The 23,814-nt window shown below is 44.9% G+C and overlaps 1 protein-coding gene across 1 annotated transcript in view; it reads right to left on the bottom strand.

Annotated features, from left to right (window-relative positions):
- Positions 1-23,814, bottom strand: part of RAB26 (RAB26, member RAS oncogene family) — a 273,302-nt gene that overhangs the window by 64,734 nt on the left and 184,754 nt on the right. Inside the window, exon 3 of the mRNA XM_040356489.1 lies at positions 3,272-3,313. Within this exon, the coding sequence (XP_040212423.1) occupies positions 3,272-3,313 (42 nt within the window). The remainder of the gene's footprint in view (positions 1-3,271; positions 3,314-23,814) is intronic.

The raw sequence follows: 23,814 nt of genomic DNA, 5'->3' as shown, positions 1-23,814 counted from the left end.
ACAAGATACGACGGCATCTGGGATCGATCCGACAGGCGTCTTAGTACGCCGTCGGATCTTAGGTGCATTTGTTCGGCGGCCGCTAGGTGGCGTTTCCGTCGAATTCCACGTCGAGTATGCAAATTAGCTAGTTACGGCGATCCACGAACGTACGTCTGGCCGGCGCATTTTTTTACGTCGTTTGCGTTCGGCTTTTTCCGGCGTATAGTTACCCCTGCTATATGGTGGCGTACTCAATGTTAAGTATGGGATAATAAATCTCGCGCCAAAAAATATTAAAAAATATATATGTAAACAAAATAGCTGCTCCCCAAACAATTCAAATAAGAATAAATTCAAATAAGAATGGACATATGGAAGGAAATTTATAAATAGGGGGCGCTGATACTAATAAGAAATATATATATGAAGTGGCAGTAAAGTGCCTGTGCAAACTATAATACAAAAGGTCTTCTGAAAAGAACCTGTGAAAAATTATACTAATAAATCAGGGTATGAATACCTGTAATATATGTGCCAAAATACAAGTAGATAAAGTGCATGTGCAATTCATGAACCAGTGTAAATTGTGTATGAACCTTAAATATAAATCACACAAACCATTTAAACATCCGTCAACTACACGATAAATAAATATATGGTAGGTCGACATATAAATGTGCTGAGTGCCCCCAATCAGAAAGGGGGGAAGAAACCTCAGTAAAAAATGGAAATAACGATAAGCAATAAAAATAAAAATAAAGAATACTAAAAAATTAATAATAAAATTAAAAAAAAAAAAAAAAAAAATGGAAATAAAATAAGATACCAAACAATATAAGTGATTGTGAAATATTACACAAAAGTGTGAACTAGTGAATAATCACAAAAAAGAGTCCAAAATCAGAAATAATAAACGTCCATAAATTTCTTATTCTGTGCTGCTTATGTGGTAAGTTGAGGAGAAGTGGGAATTACACCTTCACCAGTCCTATCACCCAAACGTGCATAAAGGATGGCCCCTTACCGCATGGAGTGGATCTTTTTAGCTAAAAAAAGATCGAGTAAGCTTTGCTGTCACCCAGGACAGATGGTGGATGGTTCTAAGATTCCTAAGGGTCAGCTTAGTGGGACATCATAAAAATAAAGCAGAGAGATACCGCCATAGTATATTACCTTTTATTAAAATAATTTAAAAACAAAGCAAGTGACGAATGGAGGCTTACTTTAAAAGTGCCCACATCCCGGCACTGAGGCTTTGGGCTTGGTCAGAAAAATAGCGATCCTGAAGACCTTTTCCGTGGAGAGGGATGTCCGCGCTGGGGAGTTCTACGGCGTGCGTTCCACCTTGCAGAAGCCGAGAACCAGCTGGACAGGAAGCTGTGCGTGGTCTGCGTGTCGCCTCGACGTACGTTTCAGTAATCCGTCATCAGGAAGCGCTTCCTGATGACGGATTACTGAAACGTACGTCGAGGCGACACGCAGACCACGCACAGCTTCCTGTCCAGCTGGTTCTCGGCTTCTGCAAGGTGGAACGCACGCCGTAGAACTCCCCAGCGCGGACATCCCTCTCCACGGAAAAGGTCTTCAGGATCGCTATTTTTCTGACCAAGCCCAAAGCCTCAGTGCCGGGATGTGGGCACTTTTAAAGTAAGCCTCCATTCGTCACTTGCTTTGTTTTTAAATTATTTTAATAAAAGGTAATATACTATGGCGGTATCTCTCTGCTTTATTTTTATGATGTCCCACTAAGCTGACCCTTAGGAATCTCAGAACCATCCACCATCTGTCCTGGGTGACAGCAAAGCTTACTCGATCTTTTTTTAGCTAAAAAGATCCACTCCATGCGGTAAGGGGCCATCCTTTATGCACGTTTGGGTGATAGGACTGGTGAAGGTGTAATTCCCACTTCTCCTCAACTTACCACATAAGCAGCACAGAATAAGAAATTTATGGACGTTTATTATTTCTGATTTTGGACTCTTTTTTGTGATTATTCACTAGTTCACACTTTTGTGTAATATTTCACAATCACTTATATTGTTTGGTATCTTATTTTATTTCCATTTTTTTTTTTTTTTTTTTAATTTTATTATTAATTTTTTAGTATTCTTTATTTTTATTTTTATTGCTTATCGTTATTTCCATTTTTTACTGAGGTTTCTTCCCCCCTTTCTGATTGGGGGCACTCAGCACATTTATATGTCGACCTACCATATATTTATTTATCGTGTAGTTGACGGATGTTTAAATGGTTTGTGTGATTTATATTTAAGGTTCATACACAATTTACACTGGTTCATGAATTGCACATGCACTTTATCTACTTGTATTTTGGCACATATATTACAGGTATTCATACCCTGATTTATTAGTATAATTTTTCACAGGTTCTTTTCAGAAGACCTTTTGTATTATAGTTTGCACAGGCACTTTACTGCCACTTCATATATATATTTCTTATTAGTATCAGCGCCCCCTATTTATAAATTTCCTTTCAATGTTAAGTATGGCCGTCGTTCCCGCCTCGCATTTTGAATTTTTTACGTTGTTTGCGTAAGTCGTTCGCGAATAGGGATTTGCGAAGAATGACGTCACCGTCGTAAGCATTGGCTTGTTCCGGTTTAATTTCGAGCATGCGCACTGCGATACTCCCACGGACGGCGCATGCACCGTTAAAAAAAAACGTTGTTTACGTCGGGTCACGACGTATTTATATAAAACACGCCCCCATCACATCGAATTGCGCGCCCTTACGCCACCAAGGATACACTACGCCGCCGTAACTTACGGCGCAAATTCTTTGAGGATTCGAAAAAAAAAACATAAGTTATGGCGGCGTAGTGTATCTTAGATACGCTACGCCTGGCGGAAATATGCGCCGATGTACGTGAATCTGCCCCACTGTCTGCGTTTGGGACCAAGTCCCAACTGACATGAATGGGGTTGCCTACACAGGGCTGCAGGGAACATGATCCTCGCATTAGAAAATGCTGTAGTACGCTCATGTGAACAAGGCCTTAATGTGACACCTTTGCTACTCAGTTGGTTGCGGTAATAGCACAAGACGTTTGGCCAGGGAAGGAAGGATATAAGGAAATAATCGGTTCATTATGTGATATCACCATTTTATAGAGAGGATACATCTTCAGGCGTGCTTTCTCTCCTGTATACAATACATATATAGACTGCATGATTTTATTGTACTATTATCGTTAACTGCGTATCATTGTGCCAAGCCAAAATGTTCTGCAAAGTGAAAATAACTGGCTGAAAAATATAATGTGTTTACCTGCAGTTTGACTTTTACGCCATCCACATTCAGTACTTTGTTCTGAAACACAAAGACAAAAACATAATAGCCGTGAGCTTGTCAGAACGCTGTGTGCTGGAGCAACGTCTACATGCATTTCAATTACCGCAGGAGAATTATATTCACCACTTATATTATGTTTTATTATCTTCTCATTTACATAATGTTCAGCCGTGTATTTATATTGCAGACAATAATACATAAGTGTTGGAACACAGAAATGATCGATATTTATTTTAGAAATTTTTCATTTTTGTTAGCTAATGCCAAGACAAATCACTGTATTTCTTCAAAGTGTTGGCATAACAAACAATTAAAATAGATATACACCCAATATTTAAAATCTAATATTAGCTTTAAGATATTAACCACTTAAGACCCGGACCAAAATGCAGGTAAAAGACCAGGCCCCTTTTTGCGATTCGGCACTGCGTCGCTTTAACGGACAATTGCGCGGTCGTGCGACGTGGCTCCCAAACAAAATTGACGTCCTTTTTTTTTCCACAAATAGAGCTTTATTTTGGTGGTATTTGATCACCTCCTGCGGTTTTTATTTTTTGCACTATAAACAAAAATAGAGCGACAATTTTGAAAAAAATGCAATATTTTTTACTTTTTGCTATAATAAATATCCCCCAAAAACATATAACATTTTTTCTTTTTCCTCAGTTTAGGCCAATACGTATTCTTCTACCTATTTTTGGTAAAAAAAATCGCAATAAGCATTTATCGATTGGTTTGCGCAAAATTTATAGCGTTTACAAAATAGGGGATAGTTTTATTGCATTTTTATTAATTATTTTTTTTGTACTACTAATGGCGGCGATCAGCGATTTTTTTCGTGACTGCGACATTATGGCGGACACTTCGGACAATTTTGACACATTTTTGGGACCATTGTCATTTTCACAGCAAAAAATGTATTTAAAATGCATTGGCCCTGATTCAAGTAGCAATTGCGCCTGTGTAACCATAGGTTACACAGCGCAATTGCTTACTTGCTCCGGCGTTACGAATGCTCCTGATTCAGGAACATTGTAACGCCGACTGCAGCCTAAAATCTGCGTGGCATAAGGCTCTTTTAGGCTGCATTCTTGCAATGCCCGCTAGGGGGCGCTCCCATTGTGCTCAGTGTATAGTATGCAAATTGCATACTAACACCGATTCACAATGTTGCGCGAAACCTGCTAACGCAAGTTACGTCTTTTCTGTACGGCGTGTTTAGCGTAAGGCTGCCCCTTCTAATAGTAGGGGCAGCCAATGCTAAAGGATACCCGTCGTTCCCGCGTCGCGATATTTGAATGTTACGTCGTTTGCGTAAGTGATTCGTGAATGGCGCTGGACGCCATTCACGTTCACTCTGAAGCAAATGACGTCCTTGCGACGTCATTTGCCGCAATGCACGTCGGGAAAGTTTCTCGACGGAGCATGCGCTCTACGCTCTGCGCGCCTAATTTAAATGATTCCCGCCCCCTACGGGATCATTTAAATTGCGTGCTCTAGCGCCGGGCAATTTTGCCGGCGCGCCCTCGCAATTTACGGAGCTACTGCTCCGTGAATCGAGGGCAGCGGAGCAAATTTGCGGGAGCGCAGGGCAAAACCGTTGCCCTGCGCCTCCGCAAAAAAAGCGCAATTCTCTTTGAATCCCGGCCATTGTTTATTGTGAAAATGACAGTTGCAGTTTGAGAGTTAACCACAAGGGGGCGCTGAAGGGGTTAGGTGTTCCCTGAAGTGTGTTTACAACTGTAGGGGAGTGTGGCTGTAGGTCTGACGTCATTGATTGTGCGTCCCTATATTAGGGAACACACAATCGATGACAGCGCCCACCGCTGTCATTCTGCCGACGTATATCGTCGTTAGGCGGTCCTTAAGTGGTTAATGTCATTTCAAAATGTGTTTTTAAGATGTTGAGTTTTGCTGGTTTCATGAAACAATACCTTGTGATCCTGCCACAATTATTCTTGTTCAGGCATTTCCTGTTGTGGGGTGACGACGGTTTTTACTGTGTTCTCATGTGGTACACAGATTAGTCCTGTTAATTTAGGAAGGTGCGCCCTGTCAGTCTGACACCCTGCATCTCAGATCTCGGTGGAGGCTCTTTACCACGTGATCAGTCGTGTCCAATCACGGCTGAACACGATGTAAACAGGAAGAGCCGTTGATCGGCTCTTCCTCACTCGCGTCTGACAGACACGAGTAGAGGACAGCCGATCGGCGGCTCTCCTGACAGGGGGGTTCGCGCTGATTGTTTATCAGCGCAGCCCCCCCCCCTCGGATGCCCACCAGGGAAGGGGGCAACAATATAAAAACAAGAAAAAAAAGAGAACAATAGATGCCAATCAGTGCCCACAAATGGGCACTGACTGGCAACATGGGCACTGACTGGCATAATATGGGATAAAAAAGTGATGCCCAGCAATGCCATCAGTGCCACCCCTCAGTGTCCATCAGTGCCACCCCTCAGTGTTCATCAGTGCCACCTCTCAGTACCCATTCATGCCCAGTGCCCACCTATCAGTGCCCATCTGTGCCACCCATCAGTGCCACCCATAAGTGCCGCCCATGAGTGCCCATCAGTGACGCCTATGAGTGCCCGCCAGTGCTGCCTATGAGTGCCCAGTGCAGCCTATGAGTGCCCATCACTGCCGCCTATGAGTGCCCATCAGTGCCACATACCAGCGCCGCCTATCAGTGCCACCTATCAGTGCCCATCAGTGCCGCCTATCAGTGCCCATCAGTGATACCTACCTCATCTGTGCCTATCAGTGCCACCTCATCGGTGCCCATCAGTGCCGCTATATCAGTGCCCGTAATTGAAGGAGAAAACTTATTTCCAGATTTTTTTTACAGAAACTGTTCTCCCCCCCCCTCCCCTGCGCTCACTGGAGTGGGCAGGAGCAACTGGCTCAGGCTCTTGGCAGCTTGCCAATTCTTGAATTAGCTCTCAGGTGCTGGCTCCGCCATCTAGGGCAAGGGAAACTGTCAGTGAAGCCTTGCGGCTTCTCAGCCAGTTTGCTACTGTGCAAGCATGAATCACGCCGCGCTTTCTCAATGGGCCGGCTGTGGCAGGGGCTGAACTTCCGGCTGAGTTTGCCGCAGGGAACTCAGCAGGATGTGGAAGCAGGTACCTGTCAAAACCAGGTACCCGCTTCCCCTCACAAGGTGCCAAATGTGACACCGGAGGGCGGGGGGGAGGTGATAGCAGACAAGCGGAGCTCCGCTTTAATGATAGCAGTTTGGGCGGAGCTCCGCTTTAAAGATAGCAGTTTAGGCAGAGCTCCGCTTTAACGATAGCAGTTTGGGCGGAGCTCCTCTTTAAAGATAGCAGTTTGGGCGGAGCTCCGCTTTAATGATAGCAGTTTGGGCGGAGCTCCGCTTTAATGATAGCAGTTTGGGCGGAGCTCCGCTTTAACGATAGCAGTTTGGGCGGAGCTCCGCTTTAATGATAGCAGTTTGGGCGGAGCTCCGCTTTAATGATAGCAGTTTGGGCGGAGCTCCGCTTTAATGATAGCAGTTTGGGCGGAGCTCCGCTTTAATGATAGCAGTTTGGGCGGAGCTCCGCTTTAATGTTACTTGAAAGTATTTTGCCGGAAAAAACATCTATCATTGGAAAGCCTGCAAACTATAATAATTTTCCTTCCACTTCACAATTTGCCACTTTGTGTTGGTCTATCACATAAAATACATTTACGTTTTTGGCTGTAACATGACAAAATGTGGAACATTTCAAGGGGTATGAATACTTTTTCAAGGCACTGTATACTCCCTCATAATCCTGTCCTACTGATCAGACTGCCAAACATTAAAGAATACTAAATTGAAGTTTACTGACTAACTGACACTTCCAGGAGCGTCAATCTCCTGTGACCATTGCGTCGCTCAGTAGTTCCTCCATCTGAATTTTACATCACTGCTGTGTTTCTGTGGAGGTCAGAGTAAGTATTCCCTCTCTTCTTTTGAAGAGCATTCTTTTTTTCCAGAATTAATTTTCCCAAATGGGTCCCTTTAAATAGTTTTTTTTCCCTCTGCATCATATACAAGGTCATTTCGAATTGAACGTCTCTCTCTCTCGACTGACCTAGTTTTGCAGCTTCAATCACTTTTCCCCTGTCATTGAACAACTTCGCCCCTGGATTATCTGGGGATCAAGTTGACCTCTTCATATTCATCTCTATTTGCAGCCAATTAATATCCTCTCCTAAGCTTACTGACTTCCCTAATGCAATCATGGCAATACTTAAATTTTTCCTTAAAGCGGGAGTTCACCCATAAAACAATTTTTACCCTTCGATTGAGGCTCATTTTGTCTAGGGGAATCGGCTAGTTGTTTTAAAATCGAAGCTGTACTTACCGTTTTAGAGAGCGATCTTCTCCGCCGCTTCCGGGTATGGGTCTTCGGGACTGGGCGTTCCTATTTTGATTGACAGGCTTCCGACAGGCTTCCGACGGTCGCATCCATCGCATCACGAGTAGCCGAAAGAAGCCGAACGTCGGTTGCGGCTCTATACTGCGCCTGCGCACCGACAATCGGCTACTTTCGGAAAATCGTGACGCGATGGATGCGACCGTCGGAAGACTGTCAATCAAAATAGGAACGACCAGTCCCGCAGCCCATACCCGGAAGCGGCGGAGAAGATCGCTCTCTAAAAAGGTAAGTACAGCTTCGATTTAAAAAAAAATAGCCAATTCCCCTTGACAATCCGAGTTCCCCCCTTTTATTTACGCCTTTTACAAGATAGAATTCTTCAATTTATTTGGGCTAATAAATGTGCCAGGGTTATTTAGCTGCCCAAATCTTGGAGCTATCTATGCTACACGCAACTTCTGATACTTTATTTCGGGTACTTCTGGAAGTACCTACTGTGACTCGATTCCCGTAAATATTGTACCTTGCTACCACATAAATTATGCCCACCTGCACTGAGCCCCCTCATGCCACATAGCTTGAAAACATTTGATTCAATCCGGTATTCTGGTAACCTCATGTACTCTTTTCTTCTGCTCCTACTGATGGTGAACCTTTCCATCATGGGCTACTCTCCAGGAAAACGACAAAGCTCCCTCTTCAGAATTCTATCAGTACTTCCAACTTCGACACTGGATAATGTCTCTCCGTCGTACTTCGATGAACTCTTATCGTAAGACGAGCTTTGAACATACGTTCCCAGGCCTCATCTCAGCCCTATATACTTCCCTGAACAATCAAGAGCATTCAGCACCCCTCTCATGCATGACACAGTGGGAACATAACTTAACCACTGTCAGGTCACCTTTGGCCAGGTGACAAGTGCACCCCGTTGGGGTCAGGGATGCACCACAGGGTAGTGAACCCTATGGCCAACTGCTGCGATTAGAGAGGAAGCGTGAACCCAAGATCGCCCAGGGCGCAGAGTCTAAGACCCAGCTTTGTGTTCACCAGAGCCTCTAGTGGTGAGGATGGTCTTCGCCGCAGCTGGATCTAGGTCGCGACCCCTGGGATCTCCTAGGTCACGCTCCGCAGGGAGAGAGGGGAAGCAGCAAGCAGGACAAGCGGTAGTGATGGGTAAGCCGAGATCAGGGCAACAGGCAGACAAGGGTAACCGAGGGACAGGCAAAAGGTCAGGATCACAGGCAAACAGGAGAAGTCAGGGACGAGCCAAAAACGGTACACAGGAAGATAATCGCAGCACACTGCAGACAGGAACTAAAGCTAACAACACGGTTGAACAGCAAAGCAGTGCAGTGGTTAATATAGGCTTCCTGGGACGGCCTAGGGTGGAGCAATACAGGGAGGAAGGTGATAAAAGACAGTCAGAAGGAGGGTCAGGCCTCTAATGAACACATGGAGATCAGGTAAGCTGCCAGACTTGATTGCATATCCATGACAGCTAATCAGAACAATCTGAAGGCATGGAGTAGGCCATGGTTAAATGCAGTAAAAAGCTCTTTTAATATTGCAACCCTTGAATCCGCATAAAAAAGTACCTTTGCGTTGGCACTGGGTTCCAGCCCAGTTAGCCTATGCAAATCCATCGTGCAGTGATAATAGTGTTAGGAATAGTATCCAACATGGGCATGTACTGTATATCTAGTGGTCTTGTCCACCACTGATTGGCTTTTGGCCCAGGTTATTTGGTCTGTTACACACAGTACTGCATTTCATTTGACAAGCTGTGAAGATGCTACATTGGCTCTACCACCCTTCCTTATCCCTGGCCTTTTCACATGCCAACAAAAATTAGCACCTCACTTATTCCTATCTGCTAAATGGACCATTGCTCATGCATGGAAGAAACCATCAGTCTGGTTTCAAGGAGTAATATTAAGCCCCTGTACACACGATCGGTTTGTCTGATGAAAACAGACCGATGGACCGTTTTCATCGGACAAACCGATTGTGTGTGGGGCCCATCGGTTTGTTTTCCATCGGTGAAAAAAAATAGAACGTGTTTTAAAATGTTCCTATGGATAAAAAAAACGATAGAAAAAAACGATCGTTTGTGTGGAAGTCCATCGGTCAAAAATCCTCGCATGCTCAGAATCAAGTCGACGCATGCTCGGAAGCATTGAACTTCATTTTTCTCAGCACGTCATAGTGTTTTACATCACCGCGTTGGACACGGTCGGATTTTTGACTGATGGTGTAGGCAAGACTGATGCTTCATCGGAAATCTGACGAAAAAATCCATCGGATTAGATTCCATCAGATATCCGATCGTGTGTACAGGGCTTAACGGTCTTAATGGTAAATGAAAAACCAGTCCAGTATTTTAAAGGACTTACTCCAAAATACCTTAAAATTTGAGAACCTTGGATTAACTGCTCCCTACATCCAACTACTTTAGGTTACTCATAATGTGATGCCTGCAGTCGCCCCAGGTCCGTAGGGGTGAATCCCTCCCGCTCTCCCTTCTTCTTTTTTTTCTTTCTAGTTATTAGTTATTTTATTTTCTTTGGCTTATTTTATGCCAAGATATCTGGCCTTGGGGGACTTATTGAATAATGAACTTGTGGTTGGTCCATGATCTTAAATGGTTACTGTATATAATTGATCATCTGTTGCTATTACTAATCCGACTAACAGTCTGTGTAATTGTGTTGTCCCCCTGCATGGGCGAATTTGAGCTTATTATCTTTTGAAAACCAAATAAAAACTATTCCACAGTACATGATTAACACGTCTTTTTCCATACCCAGGTCAATCATGACTAAAATAGACACAAAGTGCATCCCCCGTTCCCAACACTTACCCTAACTGCGCTCCATCACACCAACCGGCACTAATCGGCTGCTTTGGTAACCTTGCAGGAGTGGGGAGGTCATCTGACGGTGCTGCAGCCAATTGCTAGGCCCAAGCACTGGGTAGAAGGTCATATGCTCCTCCATACCTAGAAATGCTAAATAATTTAGCTAGCTATGAAGGAACACGGCGCTTCAGGCAAAAGGCATATCACCATGGGAAAATAAGGGGGTTTAAATAAGCAATTCCTAGGTCAATCTTTGAAATTAACATTGGCAATAAAGAGTTATGGGAATGATTTGAAACCCAACACTGCCTACAAGGAAAAATTACTCTTAGGCCTTGTACACACGATCAGTCTAAACCGATGAGAACGAACTGAAGTTCAGTTTCATCGGTCCAAATTGACCGTGTGTGGGCCCCATCAGTCCGTTATCCTTTCGGTCCAAAAATTTAGAACTTGCTTTAAAATTGAACTGATGGACGCCTAACCGATAGGTCAAAACCGATGGTTAGTACGCAAAAGCATCGGTTCCAAACCTGGGCATGCTCAGAATCAAGTCGACGCATGCTTGGAAGCATTGAACTTCGTTTTTCTCTGCACGTCGTTGTGTTTTCACTGAACTTCAGTCCGTTTTCATCAGTTTGGACTGTTCATGTGTACAGGGCCTTATAGTGTGCCCCCCTGCACTGCAAGGATTATATGCTCATTAGGTCTAAGGGGTCAAGAAAGAGGCCCTTTCACACTGATCCAGTGCAGTTTTACATGCAGGACCTTTGGTGCTCTTTCAGAAAACGTACCAAAAATGCGCAATCTGATAGAAGTCTATGACAAAGAGTAGGTAACACACAAAAACAATGGGTATGCTGCAGAAAAACTGCACTGCATTAGTGTGAAAGTGCTTTTTTCCCTCATTCCAGAGTCCCCTACTCTTTTCACCCAGTGTGGTGAGTAGTCCCTCAGCGTCATCACGTACAATGCAAGACTATTAACCCTACACTGTATATGTGGAGCATACAGCAGGGAGCGCCTTAGGGAGGGGGCTTTACAAGAGTGGAAGCATAGAAGGAGGGAGTGAGGAATAAGGTATTACTTCTCATCCCTTTAACCTATAGACATAGAAGGCATGTGTTTTTGCACGTTCCTAAGCATCCCAGTTTTGAAATGCATGGGAACATGCAAAAATTAAAGGGGTTGTAAACCCTCGAGGTTTCACACCTCTATGCATTAAAGTGAAAAACATTTTGTGATGCAGCAGCCCCCCAGAGCCCTCCTTTTACTCCTTCCAGCACCGGGGACGAGCACACCAGCTCCAGTCTGTGTCTCGGGTCCTGATTGGATAGATTGATAGCAGCGCAGCTTTTGGCTCCCTCTACTGTCAATCAAATCCAATGACGCAGGACCCAGGGGGTGGGGCCGAGTCCTGCTGTCTGTGTCAATGGACGCAGCAGGAGGACACGGGAGAGCACCTGCACAAGTGCCCCGAGGTAAAGCTTCTCTCCAACGGGGCACTCAAGAAGAGGAGAAGCCAGGAACACCGCTAAGGGACCCCAGAAGTGGAGGATCGGGGCCACTCTGTGCAAAACCAACTGCACAAAGGGAGGCATGTATGACATGTTTTTTATTTAAAAAAAAACAAAAAAAAAAACGAAGAAGCTTTACATATCCTGTGCTACTTTTACAAATCTCGCTGCACTAAACTGCATGGTAGTGGTTTGGCTGGCGCTGATGCTGAACCTCACATCACTTCCTCTAGCACAGCCATAGATGGCTCACCTCTGAATGCCCTCTGGTTTTGTTTAACCAACTAATAGACAAATTCTGCAAAATCTTACTGTTGCGTGCCATCCAATCCAGGCCAGAGGAAACAGAGAACAGTGGCTAATTGATTAGGTATACTTACTGCAAAACAATATTTACACGTTCTATGAAATGTAATTGCAGGGGTTGGCTCGTCACACTCAACCTGGGAGAATAAACACAATATACAAGCCTAAGAGGTGATTAAGCTAATTCCCAAGTAAGCCCGGATCTTCAGCAAGTTGGATTGCTAATTTTCCAATTAACTTTAATATGCACCTCGTTAAATTTGACCTTAAATGGCAAGTGTATCATTCCTAGGCATTTACTGAACTGATTTCTTGCCAGAATGAACAAGCAAACCAGTTTTCAGTATGTTAATGTGCACCCGTCGCATACATTTTATATACTGTATATATATATATATATATATATATATATATATATACAGTGCCTTGCGAAAGTATTCGCCCCCCTTGAACTTTGCGACCTTTTGCCACATTTCAGGCTTCAAACATAAAGATATAAAACTGTAATTTTTTTTGAAGAATCAACAACAAGTGGGACACAATCATGAAGTGGAACGAAATTTATTGGATATTTCAAACTTTTTTAACAAATAAAAAACTGAAAAATTGGGCGTGCAAAATGATTCAGCCCCTTTACTTTCAGTGCAGCAAACTCTCTCCAGAAGTTCAGTGTGGATCTCTGAATGATCCAATGTTGACCTAAATGACTAATGATGATAAATAAAATCCACCTGTGTGTAATCAAGTCTCCGTATAAATGCACCTGCACAGTGATAGTCTCAGAGGTCCGTTTAAAACGCAGAGAGCATCATGAAGAACAAGGAACACACCAGGCAGGTCCGAGATACTGTTGTGGAGAAGTTTAAAGATGGATTTGGATACAAAAAGATTTCCCAAGCTTTAAACATCCCAAGGAGCACTGTGCAAGCGATAATATTGAAATGGAAGGAGTATCAGACCACTGCAAATCTACGAAGACCTGGCCGTCCCTCTAAACTTTCAGCTCATACAAGGAGAAGACTGATCAGAGATGCAGCCAAGAGGCCCATGATCACTCTGGATGAACTGTAGAGATCTACAGCTGAGGTGGGAGACTCTGTCCATAGGACAACAATCAGTCCCTGTATACTGCACAAATCTGGCCTTTATGGAAGAGTGGCAAGAAGAAAGCCATTTCTTAAAGATATCCATAAAAAGTGTCGTTTAAAGTTTGCCACAGGCCACCTGGGAGACACACCAAACATGTGGAAGAAGGTGCTCTGGTCAGATGAAACCAAAATCCAACTTTTTGGCAACAATGCAAAACGTTATGTTTGGCGTAAAAGCAACACAGCTCATCACCCTGAACACACCATCCCCACTGTGAAACATGGTGGTTGCAGCATCATGGTTTGGGCCTGCTTTTCTTCAGCAGGGACAGGGAAGATGGTTAAAATTGATGGTAAGAAGGATGGAGCCAAATACAGGACCATTCTGGAAGAAAACCTGATGGAGTCTGCAAAAGACCTGAGACTGGGACGGAGATTTGTCTTCCAACAAGACAATGATCCAAAACATAAAGCAAAATCTACAATGGAATGGTTCACAAATAAACATATCCAGGTGTTAGAATGGCCAAGTCAAAGTCCAGACCTGAATCCAATCCAATTTTTCAGTTTTTTATTTGTTAATTTCTTGTATATATTTTTTGTCATAATGAATTTTTGTAATTTTTTGGCATTTGATCACTAGTTTATACATCACTTTTAGTATCATTTATTCATTCATTATTGATCTTTATGGGCTGGTTCACGATGATGCAAATCTAATCCGATCTGAAATTATTACAATTACATGTCACCTGAAAATACATTATTTTCTATGAAGGCAGTTCACATTGATGTGGTTTGATTTAGATACGGTAAAAAAAAGTGTCCTGTGCGAGTGGCGTGCAAAATTTAATCTCCAGCTATGCCCCAGTCCCCTCAGAAATTCCATTAAATTTGCACCTATCCAAACACAAATCGCACTGTGAAATCGCATCAATTCGCACCACATCTGTTTGCATGCCCACCTAAAGCCAGACATTTGATTTTGGTTACAGGACAGAATTTTATAGAAGTTAAAGCTTGGATTTGCCTTTAAGTAACACTCAATTATTTGTAATGGTTTCCAGAGCATTAAAAAAACATAGTGCATTAGTTACCAGAAAGATGCTGCTATTACTCAGACGCTCCAGAATTGGGCTTTGGTCCCGCTTTCTTCTTGGTCACAGCTGTTCCGAGGGAAGGATGTGTGTACTGCATTTTCCAATATATTGGCTCATTTATCACGTCTGAGGAAAGGCCGCATTCAGCAAAAGTATTGTGGCACAAAACGTATTATCAAAGCCACACTATAAGCCCCGGAGACGACGTACCCCCAGGACAATCCTTTTGATCAGAACAGACAATTAGAAGTAATATATTTATTGGGTCTCTTCTCCAGAATAAAGAAAGACTTCTTGGGTTGTCATCAGGCCCGTTGCAACAGGCAGTGGCGTATCTAGGGTATGGCAGCCATGGCAAGTGCCATGGGCGCCATATGAAGGGGGCGCTGTTGAGTGGCTGGGCAGCAAGGCACTTACCAGGGTCTGAGGGTTCACTTCTTCCCTCCTCCCGAGCATAGGCAGGATCTCCTTTTCAGCACCTTTGCTAATGGACAATGGCAGCGCTATCCCTGCTGCGTTCAGCCACAGCCTTCCCTGTTCTGCCAGGCTCTTCCATTCCATCTGGTCGGATTGGCAGCGCACAAAGAAGGAGGAACATCAGTTTCTCCCTCTCCTCTGTGAAAACTTAGGCCTTAAGTGATGAAGAGTTCATCACTTCCAGTATCGGTTCTGCATTTACCTGCCTGATATCAGCTAAGAAAGCAGCCAATATGCCTTGGAGGGCAGAGGAGGGATCAGGGGTCTAATAAACCCCAGATTTCTCCATACAGAGGATAGGTCACTACCCAAGGTATCACAAGGGATGATAAATATCACTAGTTTTGTTGGCTGTTTTTTTTGTTAAGGTTATCTGAAAGGTGGGTTTCAAATGTTTTGACAGGGGCGCAGTTTCAGTGCTTGCCATAGGCGCTATTTTCACTAGATACGCCTCTGGCAACAGGACAGGCAAGCCAAGCAATTGCTTGGGGCCCCGTTCTGGTTTGGGGCCCCTCCCTTTTAACTCGCTCGCTGCACGAAGAAGTTATCTCCAGTAGCCGCCTAACCCCCCCCCCCCTTCTCATCTTACAAAGTTGTTTCTCAACTTGAATTAACCCCCCCTGCTTCTCAACTGGGAAAAACTCAGCAGCACCCCCACCGCTTTTCAACTTGAAAACAAATGTCGTAGTACATTTTGCTTAGGGCCCCCAAATTCCTTCAAATGGCCCTGGTTGTCATATTTTGTACTTGTCCACTTGGACGATCACTTATGACAAAGAGGAAACAGTCTCCTCTAAATAAATGGTGACAGCTAATTGAAAAATTCTGCAAGACGGTTGGACCTCTAAAAGCCAACGATCAATAGCTCAGGTAAATTTTAAGTAATGTCATCAATATCTGTAAGTAATGCAACCAATGTGAATATGATTTGCAATACTTGCATAGTCTAGAAGATAGATAGGACCTTTAATGGATTTCTGTGACCTGAATATAATGTAGGTGCAGCTGTAAGTACTGTATATGATACTCATAAAAAAAGAACTCCTGTAGTTGCACACATAGCTGAAAAGCATTCTTATTATTACTCTCCAATTGTCAAGGCATTCACTCTACATTAAAATACATCAGAAAAATAATGCAACCAAGTGTTTTAAGCAGGGGCGGACAGACAACTCATGGGGCCCCCGGGCAATAGAAGAGTATGGGGCCCCTGTGCTTACAGATGACCACCACGCCAGGAGGCAGTGCAGAGGCGGGGCCGCTAAAATCTCGGGATTTTCACATCAAAAGCATGTCGGTTTCGGACATATCAGGGACAGATGTAAAAAAAAAAAAAACATAGATTTTGACATACTGTCCCTGGTTTTACTGAGCCTAGCAACCCTGATGGGGCACCCTAGTGGCATGGGGCCCTCGGGCAGTGCCCGAGTGACTCAATGGTCAGTCCGCCCCTGGTTTTAAGCCAATCCCTCTTTTCTGCATTGTAGGCCATTGTATGTCTGAGACCCATTTTTCAATTGGCCACCGAGGAGGAGGGAGGAGACAGAAGCTGCCGTGATGCTCATGGAGGAGAGCAGGGAAATCGCAAGTGATGCCTGCCACCTGTTGCCCAGGTGAGGCGCTGCCCGCCATAGATAGGGTAAGTGCTTGGACCCTCAGCCCGGGGGGGGGGGGGGAGGGGTTGGTGGTGCGGGTCAATTAGACGCATGCTTGGAATCATTGAACTTCATTTTTCCCGGCTCGTCGTAGTGTTGTACGTCACCGCGTTCTTGATGGTCGGAATTTTGTGTGACTGTGTGTATGCAACACAAGTTCGAGCCAAAATTCTGTCGGAAAAAAATCCATGGTTTTCTTGTCGGAATTTCTGATCGTGTGTACGTGGCAAAAGGGGTTGTAAACCTTCCCGTTTTTTCACCTTAACGCATCCTATGCCTTAAGGTGAAAAAACATCTGATAATTACCGGCCCTCCAGCCCCCCGCTTTACTTACCTGAGCCCTCAAAAGTCCTGCATCGAGAATGCGTTGTATCTTGGCCTGGTCTTCTCGGCTCTTCATTGGATAGATTTATAGCAGCGCAGCCATTGGTTCACGCTGCTGTCAATCAAATCCAATGACGCCGGCGCCGGGGGGCAGGGCCGAGTCCGGCATTTGTGTCTATGGACGCAAATGCTGGACTCGGGGGTGCATCCGCAAGGTAACCCCCTTGGGAAAGTGCTTCCCAGAGGGGGTTATCTGATGCAGGGAGGAGCCGAGACAGCTGCTGAGGGACCCCAGAAAACGTAGATCGGGGCCACTCTGTGCAAAACGAGCTGCACAGCGGAGGTAAGTATGATATGTTTGTTATCTAAAAAAAAAAATCGAACCTTTAGTATAACTTTAACCGGTTGCCGACCGCCGCATGTACATGTACGTCCACAGAATGGCACGTACAGGCATATGGGCGTACATGTACTTCCCCGCCTTTCCGCGGGTCGGGGGTCCGATCAGGACCCCCCCGCTACATGCGGCGGTCGGATACCCGCGGGGAGCGATCCGGGACGACGGCGCGGCTATTCTTTTATAGCCGCTCCGTCGCGATCGCTCCCCGGAGCTGAAGAACGGGGAGAGCCGTATGTAAACACGGCTTCCCCGTGCTTCACTGTGGCGGCTGCATCGATCGTGTGATCCCTTTTATAGGGAGACTCGATCGATGACGTCAGTCCTGCAGCCACACCCCCCTACAGTTGTAAACACACACTAGGTGAACCCTAACTCCTACAGCACCCCCTGTGGTTAACTCCCAAACTGCAAATTCACAAATTCACAATAAACAATGCAATTTAAATGCATTTTTTGCTGTGAAAATGACAATGGTCCCAAAAATGTGTCAAAATTGTCCGAAGGGTCCGCCATAATGTTGCAGTCACGAAAAAAATCGCTGATCGCCGCCATTAGTAGTAAAAAAAAAATTATTAATAAAAATGCAATAAAACTATCCCCTATTTTGTAAACGCTATAAATTTTGCGCAAACCAATCGATAAACGCTTATTGCGATATTTTTTACCAAAAATAGGTAGAAGAATACGTATCGGCCTAAACTGAGGAAAAAACATTTTTTTAGATATATTTTTGGGGGATATTTATTATAGCAAAAAGTAAAAAATATTGCATTTTTTACAAAATTGTCGCTCTATTTTTGTTTATAGCGCAAAAAATAAAAACCGCAGAGGTGATCAAATACCACCAAAAGAAAGCTCTATTTGTGGGGAAAAAAGGACGCCAATTTTGTTTGGGAGCCACGTCGCACGACCGCGCAATTGTCTGTTAAAGCGACGCAGTGCCGAATCGCAAAACCTGGCCTGGGCATTTAGCAACAAAATGGTCCGGGGCTTAAGTGGTTAAGGTCCGCCCACATGCCTCGACCAGCACCCAGTGCAGCCACTCACGCCCTCTCCACAGACAAGTGCTTCAGAGAGCTCAGGGGGGCAGAGCAGAGAACTGGTGACTGACAGTCACCAGCTCTCTGCTCAGAACTGATCGATCAACGGTGTTAGGTCACTTAGTTCTCGGTGCTAGAGCCAGCGGGAGGCCGATGCTGCATTCACCCAGGTAAGTATGATTCAGAAGAAAAAAAATAAACTAACCCCATACTTCTCTTTTAAGTATCTTTACAGAGTATGCTTATCTGGTTAGGCATGGGGTGACCGTGACAAAGGGGTCTTTTTTAATCTGCTCAATAACTAGTGTTACTGGATGGTGAACTGAAGAAAGCAGAAATGCCCTACTGGAACCCTGTACAAGATCACAGGTTAAGATTTTACAGGATCATTGGTCTCTCTCATCCCTTCTAGGAAAGCAATACTCTTGCATTAAATGTTCCGGGGATCATGAAGACCCATCTCATGGCCAGCGGGTAGGCAGATGCGGCAGTCAGTCACGGCTGGAAGAACGTTAAGACACCCTGTATTAACTGAGATGAGAGTAATAATATTAGCGGACAGAAGAGGGGTAAAGCAGCACCCAGCGGGAGACGCACAGCGCAAGAGGAAAGCCAATGAAATAGCTCGGTGCGGCTGATCTGTTTATCAGCAGAGCCATTATTATGGATTAAGCTTCCAGGGAAACACAGGAGTCTCTCCGTGAAATGGCAGCTACATACCTATCAATCAGCCCATAAAGTGCTCCAGTTAAGCAGTTGCCTGTCAATTACAGTTCAGCTATAATCACTAGGTAGAAACACCCAGGAATCTAATTGATGGCTCATCCACTAACATAGGAAGGGGGCGATACCGTTGTTTCAGAAAAAAAAATTGTTTCTACCATGCAAAATTGCTGAGAAGGGTGCAGGGGTTTGCTTTCACACCTGGACTGAATTTAGGATCATTTAGATTGTCTGTACTGCACATGGTGCCGTGGCAGATATAAACACACAAGAGCTGCTGCAGGTCAAATACACAGATTTAACCACTTGAGACCCGCGCTATTGACAAAAGACGTCAACAGCGCGGCTCTCAAGTGCCAACTGGACGTCTTTGGACGTCATTCGAAGTGCATTACCTGCACGCGCCTCTGGGGGGCGCGCAGCGGGTAAACACTGTCCCGGCGCATCGCTGGGAAGCCGATGCGTGTACCTGGCGGCTGCGATGTCCGCCGGGTACACGCGATCGTCGGGAACACAGCAGGGACGTGGAGCTCTGTGTGTAAACACAGAGCTCCACGTGCTGTCAGAGGAGAGGAGACCGATCTGTGTCTCTTGTACATAGGGACACAGCATCGGTCACCTCCCCCAGTCACCCCCCTCCCCCCACACAGTTGGAACACACCCAGGCTACACATTTAACCCCTTCCTCACCCCCTAGTGTTAACCCCTTCACTGCCAGTCACATTTATACAGTAATTCGTGCATTTTTATAGCACTGATCGCTGTATAAATGTGAATGGTCCCAAATTTGTGTCAAAAGTGTCCGATACGTCCGTCGCAATATCGCAGTCCCAATAAAAATCGCAGATCGCCGCCATTACTAGTAAAAAAAATGATAATAAAAAAAAAACATAATTCTGTCCCCTATTTTGTAGGCGCTATAACTTTTGCGCAAACCAGCCTGGGCACGAAGGGGGTTTATGTGCCCAGTAAGAAAGTGGTTAAAGTACAGGGTGGGCCATTTATATGGATACACCTTAATAAAATGGGAATGGTTGGTGATATTAACTTCCTGTTTGTGGCACATTAGTATATGTGAGGGGGGGGACTTTTCAAGATGGGTGGTGACCATGGCGGCCATTTTGAAGTGGGCCATTTTGAATCCAACTTTTGTTTTTTCAATAGGAACAGGGTCATGTGACAGATCAAACTTATTGTGAATTTCACAAGAAAAACAATGGTGTACTTGGTTTTAACGTAACTTTATTCTTTCATGAGTTATTTACAAGTTCCTCTTTGTTTACAGCCATTGACTTGTCGCCGAGGTTAACACGTGCGGAGCGGAAAAATTGTGTTGATGTCTGGTAAACGCAGTAACTGGGTCATTGCAGCAGATTTCAATGCAAGACAGCCTACGAGACCACCCATCTCCTATGCTACAGTTAGCAAACTGCTTGCTAAGTTTCGTGAAACTGGTTCAGTGTTGGATTTTGCCAAAATGTGGACGCATGAAATCTGTCACTAATGAAGAAACATCAGTGGCTGTCCTAGCTTCATTCAGCAAGAGCCCACAGCCTAGCAATCGCCGCATTTCACTGGAGAGCACATTGAACACATGTTATAAGTGGTCAGAAAATTGTAAATAACTCATGAAAGAATAAAGTTAAAGCACACCATTGTTTTTCTTGTGAAATTCCCAATGAGTTTGATGTGTCTTCCTATTGAAAAAACAAAAGTTGGATTCAAAATGGCCGACTTCAAAATGGCCGCCATGGTCACCACCCATCTTGAAAAGTTTCCCCCCTTACATATACTAATGTGCCACAAACAGGAAGTTAATATCACCAACCATTCCCATTTTATTAAGGTGGCCCACCCTGTAGATCTAAACTCTAACTGGATGGCATTCCAAGTGCTGTGTATCAAACTATTGTGTTGCTTTCACTTTTTTGAATCCCTATATCTCAGTGCTGCTGATCTCCTTCAGCCTCTTTTAGCAATTTCACGTCTACACTGGTCAGCCACCAACAGGTTAAAGTTTCTAGTAATGGCGGCAATAAGCGACTCTCTGCCCGCCGCCTCACAGCCTCTCAAGTCTTACTCTTCGGCCCCCGGCTACTACTGTGTGGGCAGCGGAGGAAGATCACTCTGCCAGGGAAGGCAAGGAGATAGGCAGGTGGCTGGCTGGGACTTGAGACAAGGCAGAAGAACATGGGAGCGGAGCTTAATAGGCATGCACCCGAAACTGAAGAAATATTCCCTCCGCCCCGATCATCACATGATCATCAGAAAGGGGCACAGATAATGGAAAAAAAATACACCCCCTAAGCAAGTATGAGAGGCAGAGCAGGGGTGTGTAATTCAGATTTTTTTTTTTATTCTGCACTGACTGTCTATGAAATTGCCCCAGCCCCTGTTCAAATCCAATCCGGGGACAAGACCGGGGACAGACTTGGTCCGGGGACAGTGTCCTCAATCTGGGGACTGTCCCCTGAAACTGGGGATGTCTGGTCACCCTAGTCTAGGGTGAACGAAGACTAAATGTGAGGATTTTCTGTTCTGAGAGCAGTTGCAATGTTTTCTGGCCACCACAAGCATCTGGTTGGAGCATTTTATATGCTGCTTGTAGCTGCTTAGCATCTATGACACTTAATATGGTTTAATCAACAGAGCAATATCCCTCTCATATTCCAAAAAAGTGTGGGCAGGGATGCAGTGGGCTTAGACTCGAGAGAGAAGACATCACTTGAATTTAATCATCCGCGTTATCTAAGGGTCATATTGAGGAAAGCAACAAACTGAAGCTAATTTCAGAGAGGCACACAAAGGTGATAGCGGGCGTCTTGAGGTATTTTTTGTTTGTTTTTTAGGCTGCCTTTTTCTGCTTTTCTGTAAGGCTCTGTACACACGGGCAAGACTCTCGTCAGGAAAAAAACGTTGTTTTCCCTGACGAGATTCTTGGCGAGAATCTCTTGCTGCCCAAGTGTACACACTGACCTTTTCAAAAGAACCGCGGTTCTCTTGAAAGGAAAGAAGGCAGTGACATCATCGCGTACGACGAGCATGCGCTCGTCACATTAGATGCCGTCGCCGCCATCTTGCTTCACCCTACCTAAGCCGTGGAAGCTACCGCGCATGCGTCAAAGTCATTTCGAGCATGCGCGGGTTTCCACGGCGACAGGTAAGTAAACACACTCTCGGATTTCTCGTCAGGAAACAGGCCGACAAGAATCTCGACGAGAAAAAAGAGCGCAGGTTCTCTATTTTTCTCGAAAAGATTCTGGCTAGATTTCCTGACGAGAAACCCGAAAGCCTCGTACACACGAACGGTAATCTCGGCAAGAAGCAGTTTTCTTGCTGGAACATGCAGGCTTCTCGACCGGCTTTTCCGCTCTTCTCGGCTTGTTCATTAGATGATTGATAGCAGCGCAGTCATTGGCTCCCACTGCTGTCAATCAAATCAATGACGCAACGCGCCGGGGGACAGAGGCCAAGTGATACAGTCGGCGGCTATAGCCACCGACTGTATCACCCGAGCGCCAGGGGCCAGGAGCGCCGCCAGGGCACCCCAGAGAATTCCATGCACAGAGCAGGTAAGTATAACATGTTTGTAAATGTTTTTTTTTTTTTTATAACAATAACTTTCTCGTCTCCTCCTCCCATGCTCGTCTCTAGGATTTCTCCAGAGCCTCTCCCATCCTCTGGAACTCGCTACCTCAACCTGTCCGGCTATCCCCTACTCTTGCTACCTTCAGGCGATCCCTGAACACTCATCTCTTCAGGGAAGCCTATCACGTCTCCAACTAATCTTTCACCACTTCCATCAGCTCATTCCCCACAGTTACAAACTTTTGTACCACCTGCCCCACCCTATTAGATTGTAAGCTCTTCTGAGCAGGGCCCTCTTAATCCTCTTGTATTTTATAGTATCATAACTGCATTGTCTTCCTTTTATATTGTAAAGCGATGCGTAAAGCGAGTCGTGCCGCCCCGGTTCACACTGGGGCGGCACGACTCGCCGCGCGACTCGGCAAGGCGATGTGCAGACGACTTCAGAGGCGACTTCCAAAAAGACTTCTGTATTGAAGTCAATGGAAGTTGCCCTGAAGTCGCCCCCAAAGTAGTACCTTTTTCTAAGTCGGAGCGGCTTGAGTCACTCCTATTATAGAACGGTTCCATTGTACAGAACGGGACGCAACTTGTCAGGCGGCTGAGTCGCCTGACGAGTCGCCCCTGTGTGAACCGGCTCTAAACTGTTGCCGATATATAGATCCTGTATAATAATAATAATAATAATGACTTCTGACCTTGCTCTGACTGTTCTAATCTGCATTCTTTTTCCAGTTTAGTGACCCGAATAACCTAAAGTGAAAACAGACGGGTAACTACGGTAGAATTTGCAACGTTTGGATATGAGCAATTGCGGCTTTCCAATTTCTCTCAGGAAAGGTTTACTATAAACGTTTAGATGGCTGACAGGTTCACGTTAATCAGGTCACGCCGTCACTTGACGTTCCGCAGGACATGATAGACTTGCTCCCCTAATAAACACATCAAACACGCAGCCAATACAGTGAATGCGTTGTCACAGTGACAGCGGAGTGATGGCTGGCAATTGCCTGGCACATCGCTGCCCACTGGATTTGTTTCTACATGCTAATCTAAGGGGTATGGGGAGAGAGAGAGC

Source organism: Rana temporaria, chromosome 6 (genome assembly GCF_905171775.1).
Source record: "Rana temporaria chromosome 6, aRanTem1.1, whole genome shotgun sequence".
Lineage (NCBI taxonomy): Eukaryota > Metazoa > Chordata > Amphibia > Anura > Ranidae > Rana > Rana temporaria.
This window is presented reverse-complemented; position numbering and strand designations above follow the sequence as displayed.